This window comes from Corvus hawaiiensis, chromosome 13 (assembly GCF_020740725.1).
Source record: "Corvus hawaiiensis isolate bCorHaw1 chromosome 13, bCorHaw1.pri.cur, whole genome shotgun sequence".
NCBI classification, from domain to species: domain Eukaryota; kingdom Metazoa; phylum Chordata; class Aves; order Passeriformes; family Corvidae; genus Corvus; species Corvus hawaiiensis.
This window is the reverse complement of record NC_063225.1, coordinates 10,372,042-10,396,474: the sequence shown is the minus strand read 5'-3', so window position 1 is coordinate 10,396,474 and position 24,433 is coordinate 10,372,042. Positions and strand designations below refer to the sequence as shown.

The window sequence follows — 24,433 nt, the reverse complement described above, 5'->3', positions numbered from 1 at the left end:
ACTATAAAGTCGTACTGGTTTAGCTATAAGTAAGAATGCTGTAATGTTTTTTTAATAAATTTGACAAGATAGAACTTGTAACTTTAAAGTGTAAAATCCAGATTTATTGAAATACATTATTTTCCCCATGAGATGCTGTAAAAAAAAAATACGAAGGATTTCATGACAAATTGGTATGTAAAGAAATCATCTTTGTGAGAGACTGTGTAGATAACTAATCTCTTGAAAAGATGGTTTGAAAAGGTTAGAGTCACCTATTTGATTTATATACAGTACACATTAATGTACATTTATTAATGGTATGTGTTAATGTTCTTCTCAAACTTTTTGTGAAGAGTTAAAGCATTGAAGATCACAACCCCTAAGGTTCTAAAAGGACCAAATTGTAGCTTTGATTTTGCTTAAGTTCTCCTCTTATGGTGGGAATTTATGGACACACCCTAAGACATGAGTGACAGATACCCCCCACAGATCAGGTTCAGTAAAGAACATTCCTGAAAACAAAGGCTTTGCCCACATTAACTTAAAAAGTTGACAAGTAAAAATTTATATATAAAAATGTGCTGTAGACAAGTTACAGTAAAGCTCTAATATTTCCTGATGCAGTACGACAAGTGAGGCTCACTCACCAAATTCTCATTACAGTACCCAGACCGTAAGAAATTGCTGATAAAGATCTCCCTTCTGTGTAGAGCCATTTTTGACCATGAGCATTTGTTTTACCCTTGTCATTTCCTGTCCAGAAGGCTGCAGCAGTGCCAGCTCTATGTGACAAGAAGCCCTTAGGTTGCATCTGCCTTCTCTCAGCAGCAGAGAAGTGTTTCTCCTGTAGCTGAGACCCACTGAGGATGCTCCTGGTGTTACATTGCTGTGCACTTCCGTGGAGAGGTGGAGTCTGCGTTTGCTTTTTTCCGGATACTTTCTGTAAGAGAGAATGATCTACTGCACAGAAATATAAAGCCATGGCAGGATGTCTTCATTTATCAGAGAAAGAGGTTACATGTAATGGAAGCAAGGGGGCAGGGCAGGTGCTTTCAGCTCGTGTGAATTGGCTTCACTGAAGTTTTCCTTTGTGTATGTTGTCTAAGCACAGAATTTGGTAAATTGATTCAAATAATGCTCAGTATGCATTATTTGAAGGAAGACAAAAGCATTACCTGCTAAATCTCTTCTCCCGATCCCCACCAGGCCTTCATACAGTCCCTTGATTGGATTTTCTCCTGCAGTGATCACACCATGGAGCCAGATCAGCAGCATTCTGTGGCCGTGTTCCCTGTAGCTTTTAGCGCCTGGCAGGATCAAACCACAGATGAAATCCTGCACTCTGATCAGAGCAGATTTCTGCACTGGTGGGTTTGCACACCCCTCCCTCCTCTTTGGATTTTACTAGGAGGCTGTAAAGCATGGTTTTAATTCCTGGTTGTGATGTGATTGCTGGATTTGTCTGAAACTTAATGGAGTGGCTATTGTTGCACAACCTTTCATGGCAATGCAGTTTCTACCTTCAGAGCACAGCTTGGCCCCTTGCTCATATCATCCAAACTACAGAGTCCTTACAACAGCCAAACTAGCAGTGATCTGCTTCTGACTCTCAGACCCTGCTTCTGCTAATGTAATTCTTAAATTCTAAAGAATTCACTTCATGCCTTCTTGTTTCTTAGAAGAAAGAAGTAAAACCAGCAAGTTTCTTCTTCTATAGAATAGGCCTGGTAAGTGTCTCATAAGCAAAGAACCACTAATTCCCCTGTTTGAATGTTTTATTCCTAGATAAATTACACTGTGTAGCTAGTTCCACATTCAGTAAAACCAGAATTTTTAACCTAATCTTTTGGTTGCTTCAAATAAACCAACTGGTTTTCTTCATGCTTTGCTCTTACTGCAGCTTTATCTGCTAGAAACAAAGTCCAAAGGAAGAATGGAAAATACCTGAGAAGTTTTTTTATACCTGTCCATTGTTGCTCAATGGCCCTAATGTGGTCATCTGTGAATTTCCAGTAATGTGCCAGCTTCTTCCATTCCCCAGGTTTGAGGTACTTAGTGGCTAATCTCCACATGACTGAGCGAATGTGCTGTGTTTCTAGCCTGTGATCCTGCTTAAAGGTCAAGTGCTTTGCCACCCACGAGCTGGAGTCGCTGTTCAGGTTCCCCTGAAAAGCCAGAACAGGGGGTTCAGTCGGGTGCTGCAGCAGTGCCTGTGGATCTGCAGCCTCCCCCATTCACAGCTCTGTGGTCCCTGCGAGTTCCTTCTGGCACAGCTCATTTTTAAATTCTCTTTATTCTCATTTCACTCTGTGCTAATCAGGGTTAAAACTCCGGTAATGGCCACTTCGCTGTGGAACTCCATTCGGATGACAATTTGCATTTCTACACTGCCTTTTATCTGGGGTTTGGTGCAGAATCATTTAATTAAATCTCCTGCTTCCCTGCAATATCAGCTTGTACTCACAGCCCTTACATGCCAGGCTGCAAAGAGGCTGAACAACATTTCCTTGGGCTGCATGGGAAGCCAATGCAAGGGCCTGATACGAAGAGCTTTAGTCCTGAAGCTGCACCTGAGCTACAGGCACATGCCTCCTTTTCTTCCTTTTCTTCCCCCTCTAGAGCACCAGTATGGGAAGATGCCCAAAATCTTAACATGCAAGGAGTATGACATTTGGCTGTACTTTCAGCTCACTCTGCTCAGCTTGGTTTGGGCACAGCCTTGGGGTAGGCAGGGTTTCAGAGGGGAGACTGGGGCTAAGAGGCTGCACTTTGTGGGAGAAGTTGGTTGTATGACTCCAACAGGAGCCATCTCCTCCCACTGCTGAAAAACTCCCAAAATCCCATTTGGTGAACTCAGGCCAAGTATTTTCCTGCTCAGTCCTTCAGTTTCTCCTTCTGGGAAAAGGAACTAATTCTATCCCTTTGGGAGCAGCTGTTAAATAACTTTTGGAAACCCCCATTCCCATCAGTACAACTTGGGATTTCTAACAGAGGCCTTTTGAAATAAGGAAAGCCTTAAGTAGATGCTGTTGGCATGGTGCGGACTTCTGTTTTTCTTAAGTAAGGGGATGAAAATAGAGGTCAGTCACGGGATGTCCTGTATTTCTTTTCCTTTGACAGCTGGTATGTGGAGTCTCAATGGAGAGGAGAAAGCACAGGGGCCGTTGTGTAAGCTGCTCACCTTCTCCCATTTGTAAAATCGATCGGCTTTGATAATCATGTCCACCAAGTTGATGTGATTGCCTCGGGCAGCGACATCCAGAGATGTTTTCCCTTGCTGAAATCAGAAAGGGAAAATGAGCTGGAAAAGACTTTGCACCTTAGGAGGTACAATCTCCACGCCCACCCAGCATCTGCAGCAGCAGGCACATGGACTATTGAGTAATGCATCCAGCCAGGACCTATTCTCCACCTGTCAACACCTCAGATGTGAGCTGGTGTCAAGCTCCTGTGTTCAGGGCATGGGGAGTGGTTTTCCAGGCCCTGCAACATCTCCTCTGTTGCTACAAGGGATCTGCCTGTTTTGCAGAAGGCACTGGAAACGCTTCCTGCAACCCACCAACATGAGAGCAGCCATCAGAGGACCAGCTCAGCTCAGCAATCCAAGGTATTTTATAGCCTTTTGCACAGCAGGTTTGCTGACACATGAAACCAAAGTGATTTATACAACCTCATTAACTTTATAGGCTCCAGATACACATGATTAGAAATGGTCTCCTGGGAGAAGCACAGGCTGATGGGACTATGAAAATGTGACTATGTTCCTTTCATGAATATGATTTTGGATTGGGCAGGGGGAGATTTGTATTTCTATCTAAAATCAGAAGGCAGAAAAGAACAAGCTTTGAAAGTTGTATGAAGGAAAGCAAGCCACCCCAGGCACCAGGCATACCACGAAGAACAGTTCTAGGCTTAGATGTGAGCAGAAACCCAAATGGATACAGAAAAGCATGAATGTGTCTGTCCCCTGTGCTGAGTGTCACTGCGGTTCCACAAAGTGCTGGAAGGTGGCAAACATTCACCATAGCTGAAGGCCAGTTCAGCTGGGTGGCTTCAGGTCTGCACTTGCTCTAACCCACTGCAAATGGCAAACACCATTTTAATCTCTGCCCAAGGCCCTCCAGCATTTTCTGGGTACACACTACATTTTCAGGCCACCTGCAATTCGTTCTGTTGATTTTATTAGATGGCAAAAGCCCCAGAATTGTGCCAGATCTATACCAAACAGATCCTTTCAACCCATTAGAACATGTGTGCTGTAATTTTTGAGGTATATTACTCATCATTATTTGAGGAAATCTTTGATATTACTGTTCATGATAGTACAAGTAGAAGGAACTAGAACAACTTTGAGAAGGAAAGCATTGTTCATTGTGTGAACTGTTTTCTACCGGTCTAAGAACCAGTCACTTCTTTCCTGGAAAACACATCATAATAACCTACTCAGCTGTGTTTTAAGGCCTTATCCCTGGAAATATCTGGATTTTAATATTACTAGCCTTCCTTGAAAATTATGAAAACCACTGGGAGAGACCATCTATGTATATTTTCCCTCCATACTTCCACAGCACCTGCTTCACCTATGGAGACCTTTACCTTGTCTGTTAGCTTCAGATTAACTCCTGCAATGAGAATCATCTCAGCAATGTCCTGCCTGCCGTGCTCCGCCGCAATGTGGAGTGAGGTCTGCTGCCTCTGCAGAAGGAAGGAGAAAGGACTACACTTCAGAAAAGGACAAATGTGAGGCTGGAAGGCTGGAAAACTACCAGAAGGAACCTTGGGACTGTTTACTGGAAACTAGTAAAATCAAACATAAAATGTGTAAATTTTACGGTGTCATCGGGAGAGAACACAGCTACAAGTATGAACATTAACCGAAACAAGCTAAACAAAGGCTCTCATTCAGAAAATTACAATTTGGTGAGACAACCAGCTACCTCCAGGCTTGCCTCCTATTCTCAGCCCTCCAAACATTTTGCAGAATATCTTCCTGCTTGAAATTTCTCCTACCTGTTTCCAGCAAGGAGGAGAGAGCCTGACTATGCAATGCTGCAGGGGACACAGCACAGCTCTCAAGTTGGATGCTATCAAGTGACTACTTCACTGAAACACTCAGAATTGGTTCACAGGTGTCACATTTCCTAAGCTGCGCTTCCAGAACCACATTTTAAAGTGCTCCTCTTTAATCCTGTCCCTAAGGTGATAAAATCCCCCATGAAACTGGTTCACATTTCAAAGACAAAGAACAGGAGCTGCAGTCTTACATTATCTGGAATGTCAAGGTCACACTCTGCACTGATGAAGAGCTTCACCATGGCTGGGAAGTTCTGCAGGACTGCGATATGTGTTGCTGATGCATTTTGCTGTGGAAAGAAGATCCTGCACTTAGGGAGAGCTTAGCTCATAGCACTGAAAGGACCTGCTGCGCCCAGCATGTCCTATTCTATCACAGCTGCCAGTCTGCACTGGGGGATGACGGGGATACTGCAGCACTAATCCTCCCACAGTTGCTTCATGCTCTTGAGCAGCTCCACAAACTGGTTTTACCTTTTTGTTAGTGGTGAGAGCATAGAGAGGGACTCACATGATTGAGAGCATCCGCGTGGATTCCTGCGTCCAGGAGGAGCCTGGCTATCTCCTCATAGCCATGAAGTGCTGCATAATGAAGGCAGCTCATCTTTTTCTGAGAGGCAAGTCAGAAGAGTGGAGTGTTAGTCAGGGACTCACCCCAGCCGCCGCAGTTGTTACAGACTATCCACAGAGAGCTCCCTGCTCCCTCCTGCGAGAGTCCTATGGCCCTGCACTGACAAATTCAAGGAGATTGTCTCCAGCCAAACCAGTCCCAGGGAGCTTCACCTGCCTCTTTGTACAAAACCACATTTACCTTCCTCTAACTCCCTGTGCTATTCCTGAATGCAGGGTTCCACATGACCTCTCTCTATAATGGGTGACCTGGGAAGCGACAGGTCTGGGCATAAATCCACAAAGTAGGGTTTGGGAATGGAATCACCTCCATGGAGCTAACCTGGGTTTGGGCATTGACATCAGCACCTGCTTCCACGAGCAGCTTCACACAGTGGCTGTGTCCCCCCTCAGCAGCCAGGTGCAGAGCCGTGAGTCCCTCCTGCACAAGGCAAGAAAGGACACAAGCAGCATTTCTGTAGACAAGGCTGAGACAGAGCGGCAGAATGAGTCAGACTCTACCCCATCTTCTGAATCCATGACACGTTACAGTACCAGTTCTGAGGGCCAGGGATCTCCAGTTGATTGTTAGGAAAATAGAGGACACAATTATCTGCTGTGGACATACCAGAGTACTGTTCTGTCCCAAATGTCATTGGCTGTGGACCACAAGACAGTCACTGTGTTCACCCTCTTTCCTCCCCTCCAGCCTCTCAAGAAAGGATTTCACACGGACAGTAAAGACAAATCATTTTCCTGGAATAGCCCAGAGACAAAACTAGAAACCTGTGACCCTCAGTCACTGGTTCTCCCTTCTGAGGGTTGCAGCTCATTTCATTACAAGAGAACAGAAGCAAGCAGAATTCCTAAGTGATTTAATCTAGTTTTATTATTGCTCTTTGCACAAAGGGCAGCTCATGTGGGGGTAGACAGATGTACCAGTTACCACAGAAGGTGGCTCCCCCTTTCCTTCAGATCTTAATTACAATCGAATACACTTTCAAAGACAGTAACCAAGTAAGACTAAAAAAAATGCAGATAAACTTAATTGGGAATGTGCCCTGGAATAAGTAACAGTGATACTAAGCCAATATTTGCTATCTAAATCATTAACTGTGTTCCAGCCATATAATTTTCCAGAGCGGATCTGTCAAAAGGGAGATCTCAAACAGAAGGTCCATATGTTCAGTAACTAAGTCAATATTAAAGCATGGTGAAGTTTAGTTTAAAACACACTCAATAACCATTTAGGCACTTGAGTGTACAAGGGTCAGGGAGAGAAAGGGAGATTAAATGGAGTGATAAGGTAGGTGAGCAGATACAGCAGGAAGAGAATGCAACACTTTAAAGCTGGAAATTGGTCCAAGACGGATGTCGCCTTTCACTGACACTCTGCAAGTGTGACCTGCATTTACCCACGTAGGCTTTAGATAAAATCAGCTATTTTCTAGAGCTTTCCTGTCAATACTGACTCTTCAGCCTGATGACTGTGGCAGGAGAGTATTTCTAGGAAGGAAAAGGGCAAAACTGATGTGGTTTTCATTTAATTTAAATGTACTTACCAAGTTTTTTTCATCAAGGTCCACTCCAACATCTATAATCTTCTCCAGCACAGAGAAGTGTCCATTTTTAGCAGCTAAATGCAATGCTGTATTTTCTTCCTGAAAGTAAACATTACTTCATAAATATATGTCTCACAGGACTGAGTGTTCATATGCCACAACCTTGCACAGAGTATATCCAGTGTGGCTGAAAGGGAGGTTGTAACCAGTAGCACAAATCTGAAGCAATCTTCCTATAGTTGCAGCAGTGAGGGAAGAAGCCCAGCTACCTTAAACTGGAGCATGGTCCACCAGGCTTGTTGTGTGTCCTGCCAGAAAAGTCCTGGAGAGTAAATCATGAACTGAACAAGAAAATGGCTTGAAGTGGATAGGGAAGAAAAGCCCTGACATATCACAGCCATAGTTACAACTGTAGACAAGTTGCTGGCATGAGCCTCATTTGCTATCCTGTTCCTGGGTTTTCACATCCCCTAAATCCTTGGACTTCACCTCCCTTGCACATGGTTTTGTGCCTGTACCTTGTCTTTGGCACTGTGAGAACAACCCAGCTGAATGAGGAACTCCACCACCTCCAGCTGCCCGTACTCTGCGGCCAGGTGAAACGCTGTCCTGTCCATCTTTGAAAGGAAACAGAGAAACACAGTCCAAAAGGCTCAGAAAGCACAAGATCAGATCATCTGCTGCAAGAAGCCTGACCAGAGCCAAAATCCCCATAATCCCTAAGCTCACTCTGCAGGAAGGCTTCTGGGAGTAGTGTTGTCTGACTCTGATTCTCTTCCCACGACCAAGTGCAACACTCCTACTAAGCTCAGCAAAGCAAGACCAGACCTCATGAAACAAAGCCATGAAGAGCCTTCCTACCTTGTCTGTCTCATCCACACACACATCCTCCAAGTCCTGTATGATGAACTCCATGACCTGGATGTGTCCCCTCTGAGCTGCACAGTGGAGCAAGTTCATGCCATGCTGGAGAGGAGATAAAGGCCTGCTCGTATTACAAGTCCAAGACTGTGGGGCAGTCAGTCTCTTTTGACAACCTGTTCCACTTAGCAAAGACCCATTTCATCCCTCCCTACACCTCTAGGGCTAAACCTCCCTGTGCTGCAGAAAGCAAGTTATGACTGAAATATTAATGCTCTTTTTCCCAGCCAAGGTCTGTTTTAGAATATGCAGACTGCTGTTTACAGAATCCATTTCCCATTTCTGTAACACCTTCCCCATCAGCACTGCACAAACATGAGGTGAGGAAGCTGTGTGCATCTCTAGAACTCAAATTATTCCACCTGTTTTAGGGATAAGTCAGAGTGCAGATGGCAGTCCCCAAAGTAGGTGCTGTTACACACGACTGAACTCACAGGTATGCCTTTCTCTGTCCCCCAACACTGTCTAGAGCCAAGTGATGCATTCACATGGGGAGACTCTCACCCTATTGACACAGCTAATCTTGGCCCCAGCACTGATGAGGATATGCAGGACTTGGAGGTGACCAAACCAGGCAGACAGGAGAAGAGCATTCATTCCAAACTGGGCAAAAAGAAGAGAGATACTTACAGTTAAACTACAGCCACCACCATCCCCACCCTGGAGGGAAGCTGTTCCCTTAGCTTAATGAAGTTTCCCAAATCTTTTTGTTTCTCACTGGTATATTTTTAGCTGCACTTTCTCCAAGTATTATTATTCCTATCACAGATATTCACAGCAGCTGAGCAGAGACCTGCCTCTTGGCAGCTACTACATATTTAATGGTGTGTGTTAGCCTGGCTGTATGGGGGAGAGAAAACTTGTTGGCTGTCACTGTCATCCCACAAGCCCCATCAACACAGCCAGAAGAAGCCAAGCATCCCCATGGTCTATGGAAAACTTCACAGATTCTACCAGCCTATTCCAAGTCACTGTACATGCAAGGAAAAGACCAAAATACAGAGCACAGACACGTGCAAACAAGGCTTGCTCCAGCCCCTTGCTCAGCAGGTGCAGTGTGTCACCCTGTGCCACCCACCCAGGGCTAAAGTGCAGTCTGTAACTGCTGGCCTAGCACCCAGTCCCTGGCGCTGCCCCAACACTGAACACATCTGCAGCACATGCAAGGGTCGCCTTTGTACACTGTCTTCGTCATCCACAGGGACATCGTGATCCAGGAGCAGTCGCACAGCATCCACGTTCCCTGCTCCCGCAGCCCAGTGCAGGGCAGTCCGGTCCGTCTGGAAGGTAAGGACAGAGACAGAGAAGGCTGATGTATGTGAAGTGTGTGTATCCACCAGCCCTTCTGAAGGCCGAAATATCCTTGGCCATCTATGGAGCCAGAATTTCTCGCACTGTGCAGGGTTTTCTTTGGATGCAGTCCTGGTTTTCTTTGGACACAGCCCACTGTCTCTGCTCTCCTGTCAGGCAGACAGGTGTTAGTCACCTTCTACTCAGGAACTGCAGTTCTGGACTATAATGACAGCACAGAGTGAAGAACATTGCTGACCATAAATGGAGAAACTGAAACACTAGGGATGGATGCAATCCTGTATTTCTACTAGTCAACAAAGAAAGACCTGCACCAGAAACAGAGTTTCTTATAGCCTCGCTGTACAGCAATAGCAAAATCAAAGCCTTTCATGGTAATCATGTCTATCTGGCACTTGCAGCTTTCCAGTGTGGCCAGGATGATAGTGCTGGGGGTCTCACTGTGTTGTGAAAACTGCTTGGTTGCCACAGGCCCTATTTGGCACTGGGTGTTGTATTTTAAAGCTTTGACAAATGAAGCAGTTAATGAGAAGAGCAGTGCTAAGGAGCTGCAGTTCTGAAACATGCCCTCAGCACTTCTGCAGCTTAGAGGTGGAAAAACCCAGGACTTGCATTGTTTTTGGCTTTGATGTCAACTCCTCTCCTGATGAGTTCCTCCATCCTGGCTGTATCATTTCGCTTCGCTGCATCATGGAACTCCTTCTCTGACTGAAGCACTGCAGCAGAGCAGAAGAATGAGCATTAAAATAGTGCTGGTAAGGAGCATGGGGCAGCATGCCCCAACAAACCTCCCCTTCATCTCACTGGGCCCTGTGGCTTCAGGGAAGGATGACTGCAGAAAGATTCTTCCAGCAAGAATCCCAGCCCTACAGATGTTGGCATGTTTGCTGGATTTATCTTCTTCCACTGTCTCTCCTTCCCTGAGTACCCCTGTGCCGCATCAGTGCTCTTCCAGTCCTACCCACTTCTCTTCTAATTCAGTGTCTTTCTCTGCATGGATTTGCTCCAGCGGCAAAACCTTTTGATCCATGAGGTCCATATCCTCTGGGCACCCTCTGAGGCCCAGAGTCAGCGTGAAGGCTCTGAGAGATGACACAGACCCTTTCTTCCATCCTTCCACCTACATCCCACTGCTCTACAAGGAGGCCTTTACACATGGTCCCCCTCCAGGCAACCTGAAGCAGCCAAGCAGCACAAAACTGCCAGCCTGTGATTAGTGTTGCATCTCTTAATAAACCATGGCAGTTCTGCACATAATTTACCATGACTGGCAGTATTTGTCCTGCACAGTTAGGCACGATTTAAGAGTGTTTACTCTCCATGCTGGGCCTTGCCCCAGCAATCTTCTCCTTGATCGAACAAACCTTCCTGCCAAGAAACAAGAGCAAGGCTGTGACTGCCATGGCCCGACAGGGAGGCTCTAAAGGCTTTTGGCAAGGCTGGTGTCAGTGCTTGTTGCACTCAGTCTCTGTCCTAGCGCTTTTGGGGAATTCTTTCACGAAGTTCTTGAGTCAGACCCTTGGCCTGTCACGTCCCACTGGAGAGCTGGCCCAGAGGCTTTGCTCTCCTCTACACTTCTACAGAGCTCAGGCTGCAAGTTGAGGACCTCAATGCAACTTCGTTTTGTTTCAACGTATCGACTAAATACTAACCACATGCCATGTGAAAGGCATCAAAACATATTATTGTTCCCATTCCACCACACTGAAGGAGATAAACAGGAGACTTGCTGCCTAAATAGCACTATTAATCCCTTCAGAGGGCACAGAAGAAAGGCATCCCTACTGTGGACTCTTAAAGCAACAGAGGTATAATCTCATCCTCCAATTTCCATTCCCCTTGCCTTCAAAAAAAACTTCATCTCAAGAAAAGCACAAATAACACAAATCTTAATGCTAGACAGGATCATTCAATAGTGTGTTTATCCACTTAACACCAGACATGGTCATCTGAGAGTGTGTATTCAAGAGTGCTGGACCTGCTGCTACAATGAAGGCAGTAGGATTTGGACACTGATTTCTGCAGAAACAGGATTTCCTGTACTGTATATTAACACTGTTATCACCTGGTCAAGTGTGTTAACAGGATTGCATTTCATCCCGCATGGACCCTTCATTTGAGAGGAAATATCAGGAGAACTTGTGAAAAACATACTGAGTTTTTGTTAATTATTAACATCAGCGGCTACACACATACCACCTCCTTGTAAATGCTTATCTCCGTCCAGTGGAGTAAATCTTATGTTTCATTAAGCAAATGCTTCTGCCCCTGCTCTCCAGGTGACAGAAATGTGTTGTTACATTTTATGGTCACACAAAGTACCATTTTCAAGAGATGCCAAACCACCTTATTTATTCTCTGCACTGCCTGTGAAGATGCAGTAACAAACATGGCATTGCTAAGGCTGTAGAAGCCACAATTTATTTCTTTTCAGCAACACATGAATACCAGTTTGATGGTCTGAGTTTCCTATTTAAGATCCACAGCGGCTCTGTAAGTGTAAATGCACCCCTCATCATGGCATCCACCTGTCCAACATTTCAGTGGATATTTAGCAGTTTTCCTTCTCTTTCAAACTCAGGTTCCAGGGTATTTCATAGCTTGTGTTACTGAAGAGGCATTCACTTACCCCAAACAGCATGGAAAACATTTTGAATTATTTACCCTCAGTGCAATGTACCAACTCACAGGCAGTTTATTATGCAAGAGATGTAGAAAAGCAGCAAAGGAGGTGAAAGACATGCAAAGAAACGTGCAAAAACCATCCACTGGGCTCTAACTGGGGCTGCAGGACACAAAGACAACCTGGGATGGGGACGGGGGAACCAAGAGGGCCAAAACCCCCAAGTGCGGGATACCAGAGTTACGTGCAGCATCTCAGCGGTACAGGACGCTCCGGGGCAACAGCAGTCTTGATTCACTGGTAGGTTTATACACCTGCTTTGTTTCCGAGCGGATTTTCACGTGTCCGGTTATTCCTTAGAGCATCCCGGCTCTGCCCCTCAGTCCCGCCGGCGCTCACCCGCCCCCGCCACACGAATCGCCCCTCACGGCGCTGCGCCCCGCTCCCCGCTGGGGCAGCCCCCGCCTCGGCCCCACGCACTCACGGGTGTCGCCTTCCGACGCCAAGTCGTCCCCCATGTCGCGACACAGCGGGCTCAGCGCGCCACAGGGTGGGCTGAGGCGCGTTCCCGCCGCCTCAGGGCGGGCTGACAGGCGCGTCCCCGCCTCCTCGCAGGTCACCCCGCCGCCGCAGAGCTGCTCCTTTGCTGCTCTTTAAAGCAAAATATCATGAACCAAGCCCGCTTTCCGACAAACACGATGTTTTCGGGCCGTTTGGGAAGGACTTGAGCGGGGGCGTGCAGCCGCCGCCATTTCGGCCTGGTGCCGCTCTTCACCTCAGCGCGGCTCTGCTGAGTGCTGCTGCTTCGAGGTGGTGGGTGGTTTAATTTAAAATTAATTTAACTCTGTTTCCAAAGCAACTGTGGAGGAGAGGGATTTCTAATCAGTAGGAAATACGGGGAGGAGAGGGGTTGGGCTTTTTTCCGCTGAAAGCTGGGCTCATGGGTTGATGTTTCCAGGGAATGAGGTGCCCTTGTTACCACACGTCCCTCAGCAGGTGCAGGAGGGGGCAAAAGGGCTTTTCCTTCAGAGTTTTAGTGAATTCTCCAGTTGCAGCGCCTGGGCTGGTTTTGTCTTTTATTTTCTTCTCCATTTTGATAGTATGATAAGGAAGAAACCAGGCTGAGCTGAGGTTGGGGGGAGCATCACATCTGTTTCTGTGGGTTTCCCCCCCCCCCCCACCCAGTACTCCTTCACTGGAATCCTTCATCCAGCTCTGGGACTCCCCAGCGTAAGAAGGATGTGGAGCAGCTGGAGCGAGTCCAGAGGAGGCCACAGAAATGTTCCAAGGGTTGGAGCACCTCTGCTCTGGAGCCAGACTGGGAGAGCTGGGGTTGTTCAGCCTGGAGAAGAAAAGGCTCCAGGGAGACCTTAGAGCCACCTTTGCCTAAAGGGGTGCCAAAAGAGCTGGAGAGGGACTTTAGACAAGGGCCTGAAAGGACAGAACAAATGGGAATGACTGCCCACTGCCAGAGGGCAGGGTTAGATGGGATATTAGGAAGAAATTCTTCCTTGTGAGGGTGGTGAGGCCCTGGCACGGGTTTCCCAGAGAAGCTGGGGCTACCCCATTCCTGGAAGCATCCACGGCCAGGTTGGATGGAGCTTGGAGCACCCTGGGATAGTGGAAGGTGTCCCTGGCCATGGAAGGTGGTGGAACTGGATTATCCTTAAGGTCCCTTCCAGCCCAGACCATTCTGTGATTGTTTGCTGCTGGTCTCAGGATAGGAGAGGTGACATCAGGTTTGTATGCCCTCTGCAGACCGTGCTGGCCCACAGATGGGGGCCTTGTCAGGACTCCCTGGAGAAGTCTTTCTGTACCGCTGATATTGGCTGTGAGCTCACTCTGATGCCTGTCACCACATGAGGGTGCCAGTGCTGTTCACCTGCCACGATTTCCTGCTCTAGCAATAAACTCCAAGGTGCAGATGGGGCTGTTCCCTGGGCTCAGGACAGTTTTGGGGTACATCCCTATCTCAGGGATACTTGTGTGGGTCTGTGTTGCTCCTGTGAGAGAGCGTGGGGCATTTGGTGTGGTGCGAGGTGGGGGGGAGGCAGGCAGTGTCCTGGGGGTATGCAGAGATGCAGAGACCCTCTGCTTCTCCAGACATGTCCCTCTGTGGGCACAGCATACCAGAAATGTCTTCAGGGCGGGTAGACGGTGGTTTCCATTTCAATGAAATCCATCACCGAGGGATTCAGCAGCCAAGTGCTTGCTGATGCAGTTGAGCTACCACTACCACGGCTTGGCCTGTCCAGCTGTGAAATGGGGAGGTGGACCCTAAGCTCTTGGGCAAACACAGAATGTGTGGGGGTTTATAGATAGCTGCTGCTCTCAGAGATTTGGATTTGTGTTTTGTTTGCCTTTTATTCAAACTGAAGTAAAAAAAAAAGACAATCTCTCTGGTAGGAAAAGTGAACATAAGGTCTGTCTGGATAAAGGGGAAGCCCTTCTTTTGTACAATATCTTAGCGGGTGGAGCATCCTCCCCGAGGAAAGGGGAAAGCTGGGTTTGATCCTTGTTTCTGCTGGAGGGGAGGTGCAAACCTCAGGCCACACAAGACCCCAGAGAGCACCGTAAACAACAGGCTGCAAGCATGTCTGGTGCGAAGAGTTTTTCTTGCTCTTTCCTGTTATTTTAAATAATTAATGACTTGATGGAGCAGGGAGTGGAGAAGGCAGGTGTCCCGTCTCCCTGGAGAGCAGTCTGTGCACCCGGCAAGACAGAGTCTTGCTCTTTCGCGATGAATATTTAAGTGTCTTCAGACAAACTGGAACGGCGCCAGCAGGAATGACTGAGAAAGGCTGAGCCCTTCCCACTGGGTATCCTAGTGCCTGGGGGCTGAAGAAACAACGCTGAATAGGGCAGGGGAAAATCCCTGCTTGCATGGACTATGGAGGTACCGTGCATCCCAGCCTTAGGTGGGACCCCTGGCTCTTGCTAGCCTTTTGTTATGCTGTAAGAGATTCTTGGATGGAAAGCTGTCTGGATTTAACCTGCCACTGTTATAATGTCATTGTCTTCCAGAACTTGAATCAGCCAGGACTCATCACCCACAGCTCTTCTGCGGGTTAATGCTGATCTCGGAGGAGAAATAGAGCAGATGCACTGAGAGTTCGCATCTGTTTGTGAGCTTGGATGTTTCCAGCAGGCAGAAAAAAAGGCAATGTAGGCAGTTCCTTCTGTCCTTCCCAAAGTGGTATGTGTTCAGGGGTGGAAGGGACCAAGACTTTCTGCTGATACTAAGTACAGAATGCTGCGACGATTTATTAATGACACTGAACACTTGCCTAGCAATCCATTTATTAGCTTACAGACCTAAGAGAGCTCTTGGATTTTTCCACTAATGTTGTAGCATAAAGAATGACAGGGGAGGTGGTAATTTGAGCCCTTTTTGTAATATATTCCAGACATTGACCCCATCTTCAGAATGGTGTTAAAAATCTTTGACTTTATTTCACTTGAAGAATAACTTTAGCTGAGCCAGCTTTGTGCTCTTTCTCACTTAGAAGTGAAGCTCTCTGACAGAGGATTTTGTGCTCTTATCTTGCATGCACAATTTTTATGTACTTCTTTAGGATAATCATTATTTTCAATCACTTTCAAAAATCACGAGCCAGGCTGCTTAAATCCATGTTATTTTAAAATGTGCCTCTGTTAGTTCCCTGGTTTAGTTGTATACACTGTGATTTTCAAGCCAGTCAGATTTGCAGTTAGCCATGTAATACAACCCACAAAACAGTATGTGTTTATGCAGAAACAGTTGCTTACCTAGAGGTTTAGCGAATTGGACTTTAATTTATAATCTTCCTTTGGAAGCAAAACTGGAAGGTGACTCCTGCCTGCAACTGCCTGTAGTTTGGGAAGTCAAGCTTCTGCTTCCCTGGAGCTGCCCATGGTAGGGGAGCCTGGCTTGAGGAACAGCCTCCATCCTTGGAGGATTGTCTTTTCTGGCATATGCTGCCACAGACAGGAAATTGAATATTGCATGGGAGAGGGGATGACCACGTTCCTCTTTCAGTGCCGATGGACTGTTTTTATGTGACAGGGTGTCAAAACAGCCCCATGTGCTAAGATAGCGACTGTGGGCTGTGCCTGGCAGCACCTGAACCAGATCTTTGGGCACTGGTACACGGCTGCCACTGATGATGTGAGGAGTTGTATGTTTGTGCCTCTTTATGTCCCTGCTATGGGTATATGAAAGGGACCAACCCTGCCATTTCTGTGCTCTTTCAGATATATCCCATTAGAATGGAATACACGTTACAGCTCTGGCTGCATGGCTTCATGTGTGGCTCCAGCTTATTTATTTTTTGTCTGGGTTTGGCTTCTAGTTGTTCTGTAGACTAGGTTATTTTTGGTGCTTTCTTTGATAACTGTTCCTGTGACATGCTGCGGAGCCAGAACTCCTCTGGGAACATCCCAGAAATGCACACAAACATCAGCCCTGTAGCTTCTAATGCTCAACATATGGAGCTTTTAGAAGGCCTGGACACTTCACGGGACTCCACAAACCCACTCTGGAAGCCTGAGAAGGGTTCCAGCAATTTCCTCAAAGGCTGCATTCATTTCCTTGCAAGGCTTCCACAGAGGAACAGCTTGTTAGAGGGACCTGTGGAGCTTGGAAGCTTTGCCAATAATAATTCAGGCCCAATTCTGAAGTCAAATATTTAGCTAAACAGAGACTGTCTGATGACTGGATTAAACACAGACTGCATCTGAGTGAGCTCGACACTTCAGGTTTTTGTCAGTGTCCATTTCACAAGTCTGTAATTCCATTTTTCCTGTCTTCCGAGACTCTGTCATGCTGTGTAGTGTTTCAGACAGCACAGAATAAGGTATTTCAGCAGAGCTGTTGCTCCTAGCTCAGGAAGCAGCCTGAATCACAAAGTGACGTTCTTTGCTTCAGGTTTAGGAATAATCCAGTATTATGAGACTGGGAGGAAATCATGTTAGAGAAACTGAAGGGTTTGTTTGTTGGTAAGGAAAAGTCTCAAGGAGCCAGGGGATTGGTGAGTGAGCCTTGCCAGTGTGCTGCATGGTGCTGACACAGATAGCTCAGTCCATATTAACAGCAACTGGACGTTTCAGCTGGTGATTTGGCATTTCCCTCTCCTGTCACTCTCACTTCCCAAAGCCTATAGGCCTTTAAATCGCTTGTAAAGATAAATGAGCTTAAGCTTCTATGTAGCTTTGAAAGTGAAGCTTACATGTAATTAGCACTGTGACGGGGGTTGCTCCTGACGGTCAGGCCACTCCTGTTGATCCCTGACCTCCACACAGAGCTTACTGACATGAGTCCAGTACATCTTCCAACTCGGTGTAGTCTCCTTCCAGCTGTGGAGAATTGGGCTCACATCTATCCTGCAGGAATACATGAGAGGCAAAAAAATACCTCTCCAGTATCTTTTGTACCTGAATGATATTTTAGAAATAACTGTAGGAGAAACAATTTGTTATTTCTGTGATGCTTGGCTGAGGGAGGTCCATACGAGCTCATCATGTTCACACTCTCTTAGTGGCTGAGTACCAGTGACCAGTAGCTGGGAGATTACTGGTTTGACAGTCTGTGTCTCATGGTGATGATCAGGTCACAGTGGTCATTCTGGCTGTGCTTTGAACTCTTTGCCTTACTGAAATCATGGAACCTGGTCTTTCAAAGCCAGGAATGTAACACTAGTGTGGGTCTTAAAACATCTACTGTGTGACCAAAAGCAAATGTAGCAGGGAAGGATCTAAAGGCAAAATATTTTTTCTTGAATTTAAGAAGAGAAATGGCATGATGGAGCTGGAGTCTCAGCCCTCCCTGGTTTGAATGTGATGGTTAACTGAGCAAGTGTTTGGTTATGGGAGGTGGGAAAGGTTGCCTTGTATAAACCAAGCAATAATCGGGACACTGAATCCTAATCCCCTCACTGACATGCCTGCAGGCAATGTTTTTATTCTCACTTTACTGCTTGCCTAAAAAGAGGGAGGATCCTCTGCTTCCTGGGCCTCTGAGGACCATCTGGCTCCTAAAGACAATCTCTCCCTATTCTTTTCAAGACAAAAGTGAACCTGCAATGTAGGATCTTTTAACCATAAACCCGAAGTGCTGAAACCTACTTCCAGAGGCACAGCCCTGAGCTGCTCTTATGCCATGCTGAAGGACTCAGTGCAAATCTTGAAGTGAAACAGAAAATTGTATTTGAGGATTTAATAAAAGCAAAGTGGAAGCAAAGGGTTGCTCAGTGATGCCATTGCTCCCTTCTAATCTGACCCCATGGAAAACCATGGAGTCCAACAGGAGCAGGCGAGTACAGTGAAGCTTTGGAAGTGTTTCATTTCTGTCTCTCAGCAATTTTCTTCCAGAGCCCAAAACATCTGTCTCTGCCTCCAGCCACATGCAAGTGCACCGAGAGTGTTTTGTTCCAAGCCTAATGAGTAATTTTATGGTCTTGGAATTGGAGGCAGGGGGAGGGGGCTGGGACAGCAGCCGGAGTCGTGTTCTACAAGGAGCTCTGCTGATGTCAAATTGTAGCCTGATGATTTTTATTTTACTGCAGCCCACCAGGCTTCTCTTTAAAGTCCTCTGCTAGAGTTGCTGGTGATCAGTGCAGAAACAGCTCTGACATGGGCTTCTGCATTCCCAGGGCTTCTTCACTGCTGGGCACAACAAGCAACATGGAAAATAATGACATCAGTGGAGAGGAGGTGGGGGAGCTCAGCTGGGCGTCAGCTCGGCTCTGTGTGTGGAGAGAGCACACGTGAATGCAGAAAGCGCACTTTGCCTATCCTGCCTCCGGCTTCAGTGCTCAGGAGGGATGAGGGAACAAACAACCCCGGGCAGATGTGTCATCACATCTCTCAAGTGTCGAGTAGATGGTGCTGAGATGTGATACACGTGGTCTGAGAACAGGTATAGAATGAACTGATTCAAACTGTCACTGGTCTCAGCAGTGTTTTTAAAACCCCAGCCTTCTCTGTGAAAAGGACAGGGTTATCTGTAGAGAGAGATAATCTGCACACAGCACAGGAAACACAAGGCAGATGTTGTCATATGTTTATCATATATTCCACCACAGGGTCTTCCTTTGGGACGGGTTTGCAGATCCTAGGCCCCAGAGCAGGACTTGCACATGGAGGGACCATGATGTGTTTATCTGGGGTCGATTATACAGAGCTCTTCTTCCACCTGCCCAAGTTCTCTTGGTCTGAAAAGCAAGTCTATATTCACTCACTGTGACTCAGCCATAGAGTCTGACTCATTTTCTTGCTGTTACTCATAGAAAGGAAAAGCCGAATGGCAACCAGTCTGTGCCTGTAGCCACCTGTAATTCTCCAGCTTTCTGCTGTTACTCTGTGGATGAGTTTCTGTCTATCGACACTAACACACTTATCCTGCTGAAGCTTTTAATACTTCTTTCTACAGAGGAAGACTGATTAGAAAATAAAATTTTCTACTGCTAAAGTGAAGAGGAAGCGTGCTGAATCTCCATGGCTGCTTGTGGAGTTCCTGAAATGGGACTATTTCAAGTGGACACTTCACAAAGGTAGCAACAGGATGGGACCAGATGGAGCAACTACCAGGCAGAACTGGGAGCAGCTGCAGAATTGCTGCAGCTCCTTAGCTGACCTCTGTGGTCTGGAGGAGGTTGCTGGTGGTCTGTCTCTTTAAGGTGCTCGATGCTAGGAGATCCTGCTTCCAGCAACGATGACTTGCTGGTCACCAGAAATCTGTCTCATGCACTCTCTTGGCTGGACTCCCCACTGCAATGGAAGGATTTGAGGTGCTTGGGGTTCTGTGGGCTGCCAGTCCTCAAAGAAAGGGATGGTGTTTTACTCTGTGTAAGCCTCTGTTGCACTGCCAGCTCAGGAGTCTCTGCTCACTTCAGACCTGGCTGTTGCTCACTTGCACATATTTTGTCCGCTCATCAGGGTGAAGGGAAACACCAGGCCCTGGTTCCTTCTCTTGCAGTGTGATAGGTGGCTTATTCTGCACTAGAGACCGCAGGAGCATGAGTCAGAGTAGAAGACCTCACCCAAAAGAAGCTTTAGCTGTGAGGTGGGAATTGGTGCCTGCCACTATAGCTGGGCCAAATCCAGCCTTTCCCATTTCAGCTTCATTCCGTGTAAAAACTGCACAGGAGAGCACAGTGCAAAGCTCCAGGTGGGTGGGCTGTCCAGAGGACAAGGACATATCCTGAGTATGGAGCAGGGCTGTGTTAGAGCTCAGGCAGTTTCCTCTTGGTTGTGGGAGGTTGAGGTTCAAGTCACCAGGCTGAGTCTTCTGGAGGGGAACTTAAACCCAGCTCTCCCTTCTCAGCAGTCTGCTGCTGGGTGAGAGGCCACCATGGGGTTCTGCTCTTTCATCATTCTCCTGGATCCCATCTTAAAGCGTTTTGATAAGAATTGTTCCACAGACTCTCAAATGAAAAGCTGGGATTTTGGTTATTTTCTGGTGGAAAAATATTTGATTGGAAATATTCCTTGGCATGCTTTCAGCTGGCACACTGCCTGCCCCTTTCTGAAAAAATGGCTCATTTTGAGTGCAAATGCTTCTTGTGAGGGTGGTTTTTTGGTTGCAATCCCTCACTTGGGTTTCTTTTTGCCTCAAGCAGATGATAGGAGCTGGCCTCTTGTTACATGGCACTGAAGTGACCTCCTGGGGCTGCCTGTGTGTCCTGCTACCCTTCATGGCAGAGCGTGGCTGAGTGAGGCTGGAGTAGTTCTTTAGCATGTAGGGAGCAGGCACTGCCCTGCTGCTCCTGGCTGTTTGCTCTTAATACCTGCCACCGCCCCCGGCTCTGGCAGCCGTGTTTGCAAAAAGCTCTGCAGGCAGTGGAAGTGAGCTGGTTTCTTCATGACAATGTAGTTATCCTTTTAAGGGAAAATTCCCTCTGGGAGCCAACCCTCAATTACCTCCTGCTCCAGTGCCTTCTTGCTAGAGATGGCTTGTAACACAGCTGAGTTACAGCCACAGGAACTCAGCTGAGTGCCCAATCACTAGGAAAAAAAAAAAATTCTGTTGGCCTCTGTTTTTTGCTGAATCTAGAAACTGGGGTCAGAACCCAATGGCTGGCTCTCCTCATCAGTGCATTTGTGCAGAACCAATCTGTGGATGCTGCATCTTCAAACCCAGATGCCACCTATTCCCATGGTGTTTATGGTGTGCGCAGACCCCTGTGTGCGTGTTCTTACCTAAAGCAGTTTGTTGCAATATTTGGGAGCTCTAGGTAGGACAGGACTGGTGATAATTAGCCAATGCAAGTATCTGCTAAATGCCTGGGAACTGAGGTAGGCAGTGGCTGCATTTCAATTTGCTGTTTTTCACTGTGGTGAATGGGAAGGGCCCTCCAAAGGTCCTGATTTGAAAGCTGAAAAATTCCTTCTATTCTGCTGACATGTTTCATAGTTCACAGGAAGGATGTCTAACCAGGATGGGGCTGCTGTGGATGTTGCCCTCTGCCTCTGTCTCAATGAGCAGAACAGGAGCTGTAGAGAACAGCCTGTGCTCTTTCTATTCTATAGGAATGGTGGCCTTGGCTGCAAGCCCCAAATTAACATCTCTTGTGTTTAGTGCTGAAAATAGTTTAATTCCAAACAAGCAGCTTAGTAGAAGAACATGACATTCTTGAATGCAAACCTGTCACAGGAATGAGACCAGACTCCTTACAGATGTTTTAGTTTTAGGGATTCCTTTTGAGTCTAGAGATTTACTGGGATTGTGTGGGCATTTTCTCTCATTTTAAAAAACAGCCCTGTACCTGTGCAACTACTGTTGGCTTGAGACAAAATAAACAGACCACAGATCGTGGCATGATTGGATCATCTGAGAATGAAACAATGCCCCTTTGAGGAGCAGAGGAGCCAGGCTGGAACCTTGTGCCTCATTTTGAATGAAATGGACAGGAATCCCACTTTGTCTGCCCAGGTCAGACTCAAAAACCTTTCACATCTTCTCAGTTTTCCCAAGGGTTTAAATTCTCTTCCCTTTATCTAGAGCAAGGAAAAACATTAAAAAATTTTTAAAACTTTTGTGAGCAAACAAGAGGCAATCACACAAGCACCATCAAAATATGTAATTTCATATTTTTAAAAATGCTTGGGTTAGTTACTTTAAAAATTGTAAATCAAAGTGTTGAAATTGTGTTTTCGAGCTGCAGAGCAAAATTGTCTCCTTTTGAAATGTCAACTTCTCAAAATTTTTTTTGGTACAGTTTTTTAAACCAGCACACCTTTCCTTATCTGCAGTCCTCTGATAACAGCCTTGCATTGCTGTTTTGACCTGAAAATGTTTCACCAGAAAATTTCTCACCAGCAACTCCCACGAGGCCCTGATTCCACCCTTGAAGGTGGGTGGTTTTGAATGCACCTGGATAGAAGAGCAGAAGTGTGGCTAAGCTGAGAGCAGTCCTGCCCTTTGAATACATGACTGTTGTTTGCATTGGTGGCCTTTCACAAGTTCATTAGCTCTTGGCCATGGAAAACAAGTGGAGTATATTTGCCTTGCTCAGGAAATTCAACCCATGCTGTTGAAAATTCAGCCTTGCTCCAGAGAAAGAGCCCATCAGAAGCTCTGTGGTTGGACAGGAAGGTTATCCATGGGCTGGGGTATCTCCTGTGATCTCCCATATAACATCTGGCCATGTTTTTTCCTTTGAGCTTCATTTTCCCCTCACCACCATCTCTTGCAAAGCTGTACAATACATGAAGAACTGGGCAGTGCTTTGCTGTCATGGTGATGTGGTCTAAACAAACCCAGAAGATTTTGCCAGAATTTCAAAACTCACTTCTTGTTGCGGATGAAATAGCAGAGGAACTTGCAGTTTTGTTTGCCCAGTTAGTCATGCTGGCTTGTGTATCTGTTGGACTTTTGGAGATCTTCTTGTGTTTTATCAGGTTCAGTGATAAATGTCCCAGTGTGCGGTGGTGTGCTAGATAACTTGTACGTAACACAGATTAGCATTTGTCCTCTAAGAAACATTTCTTTCTGTGCAAGGCACGTTTCTCTGGAAGGAAAAATAACTTTCCTCCAAAACTAGAGTTTTTGTGGAAAGGGAAGGGAAAAATATTAATATAGTAAAGACCTTTGCAAGCATCTGAAACTATTTAGAGACCAAGAGAGAATTAAATGTTTCAATAAAGGGTAAAGGAAAGTCAGTAATCAGCATTCAAATATCCTGATTTCTGGATATGCCCTGCTGCGTTGTTCTGTGGGGAAGGAGAGTTTGAATCTGTTTGCATTGCATAAATGTCATATCCTTGCCCATGAATGACAGCTAGTACTTGGCATTGCATTCCCATGTCTTGCCCTCTTCCTGCCTCTGACCTCCTCTCCTGATAGTCTCTGCTCCAGATGGCTTTGTCTTTTTCTCCAGAACATCTCCAAAATAGTTCAAGTTCTTATTTCTTGTTTTAAATGAACAATATTGGCGATATAACAGATGTATACAGTATTTTCATAGTATGTCTTATCCTATGGGCTGGGAATACAAATCCTTTAAGTGTCATATTGCCCAAAACAAGCAGGATTTGGAGGTCCATTCCAATCCCTGCTAAGGGTTAGAAAAGTCATCAAAGGACAAATTCTCAGAATTGGATATTTTTGTTTGTTTGGTCTTTTCACGGACATCTGATATTCTGGTTATTTAATGTTTATTGCAAAATGTCACTAGTTCACCAACTAAAAATAAAAGTATCTGCTGCAGGAGAATGAGTTTGGAGCCCACCTCTTCAACGCTCTGTGCCTTTGCTTTCATTCTGCAGGGTGAGAAGCTCCATCATCTCTCCTGGTTTCACCACAAGGCAAAATTAATTCATGGCCATAAAACACCTTTAGGTCTTTGTACTGGAAGATTCTATAAAAGAACCACCAAGAGAGGTAGTTTTAGCTTTGAACATTTTGATTCCTTTGATTAATTTATTTTGAGCTAATAATTTTTAAATTAATTTCCTGACTTTGAAGAATGCCCATGTTCCAAAGCACAAACTTATCCTTCATGGGTGTGGGGTGGAAATAGGAAATGTAAAATTGGAGATTGTAGACGCAGGGGATGTAGAAACTGGATTGTAACTCTGGTAAAGGTGGGAGTAAGGATTTTCCTGGCAGCAGCACAACTAAAACTTATGGAAAGTTTCTATCAACACAGCATTGAGCTTTCTAGAGATCAGTTGTTCTGGCAGAGAAGAGGCATGAGATGGAAAAGTAGGGAGAGATGAGAACTGAAATCTGGAGCAGAAGAAGAGGATCCATTTTGGGAGAGCAGGCCAGGCTATGGAGGTGTGAGCAGGGTCTGCAGGGACACCACATTTATCATCTCACAACTCCTCAGAGGGAGGGAAGCCAGGGTTAAAGACCTGAGTAGCCTGTGAG

At 46.2% G+C, this 24,433-nt stretch overlaps 1 protein-coding gene and 1 long non-coding RNA gene across 8 annotated transcripts in view; one reads left to right on the top strand and one right to left on the bottom strand.

Annotated features, from left to right (window-relative positions):
* Positions 1 to 78: 78 nt before the first annotated feature.
* On the bottom strand, positions 79 to 12,916 carry ANKDD1A (ankyrin repeat and death domain containing 1A). 7 transcript variants are annotated; one of them, XM_048317228.1, is made up of 15 exons: positions 12,566 to 12,916; positions 10,071 to 10,174; positions 9,308 to 9,427; positions 8,652 to 8,750; positions 8,088 to 8,192; positions 7,745 to 7,843; positions 7,227 to 7,325; positions 6,008 to 6,106; positions 5,567 to 5,665; positions 5,247 to 5,345; positions 4,579 to 4,677; positions 3,164 to 3,259; positions 1,946 to 2,147; positions 1,158 to 1,220; positions 79 to 922 (listed from the first exon to the last, which is right to left on the bottom strand). In XM_048317228.1, exons 1-15 carry the CDS (start codon positions 12,597 to 12,599, stop codon positions 861 to 863), a joined length of 1,479 nt encoding a protein of 492 aa, XP_048173185.1. In that variant the 5' UTR covers positions 12,600 to 12,916; the 3' UTR covers positions 79 to 860. The 7 variants fall into 7 exon arrangements, with proteins under 7 accessions (XP_048173185.1, XP_048173184.1, XP_048173183.1 ...); XM_048317227.1 differs by having other exon boundaries at positions 1,158 to 1,289; positions 12,566 to 12,914; XM_048317226.1 differs by having other exon boundaries at positions 1,158 to 1,289; positions 9,329 to 9,427; positions 12,566 to 12,614.
* LOC125332428 overlaps positions 12,237 to 24,433 on the top strand; it is a 34,547-nt gene continuing 22,350 nt past the window's right edge. Inside the window, exon 1 of the long non-coding RNA XR_007206486.1 lies at positions 12,237 to 12,381. This is a non-coding gene — a long non-coding RNA (uncharacterized LOC125332428). The remainder of the gene's footprint in view (positions 12,382 to 24,433) is intronic.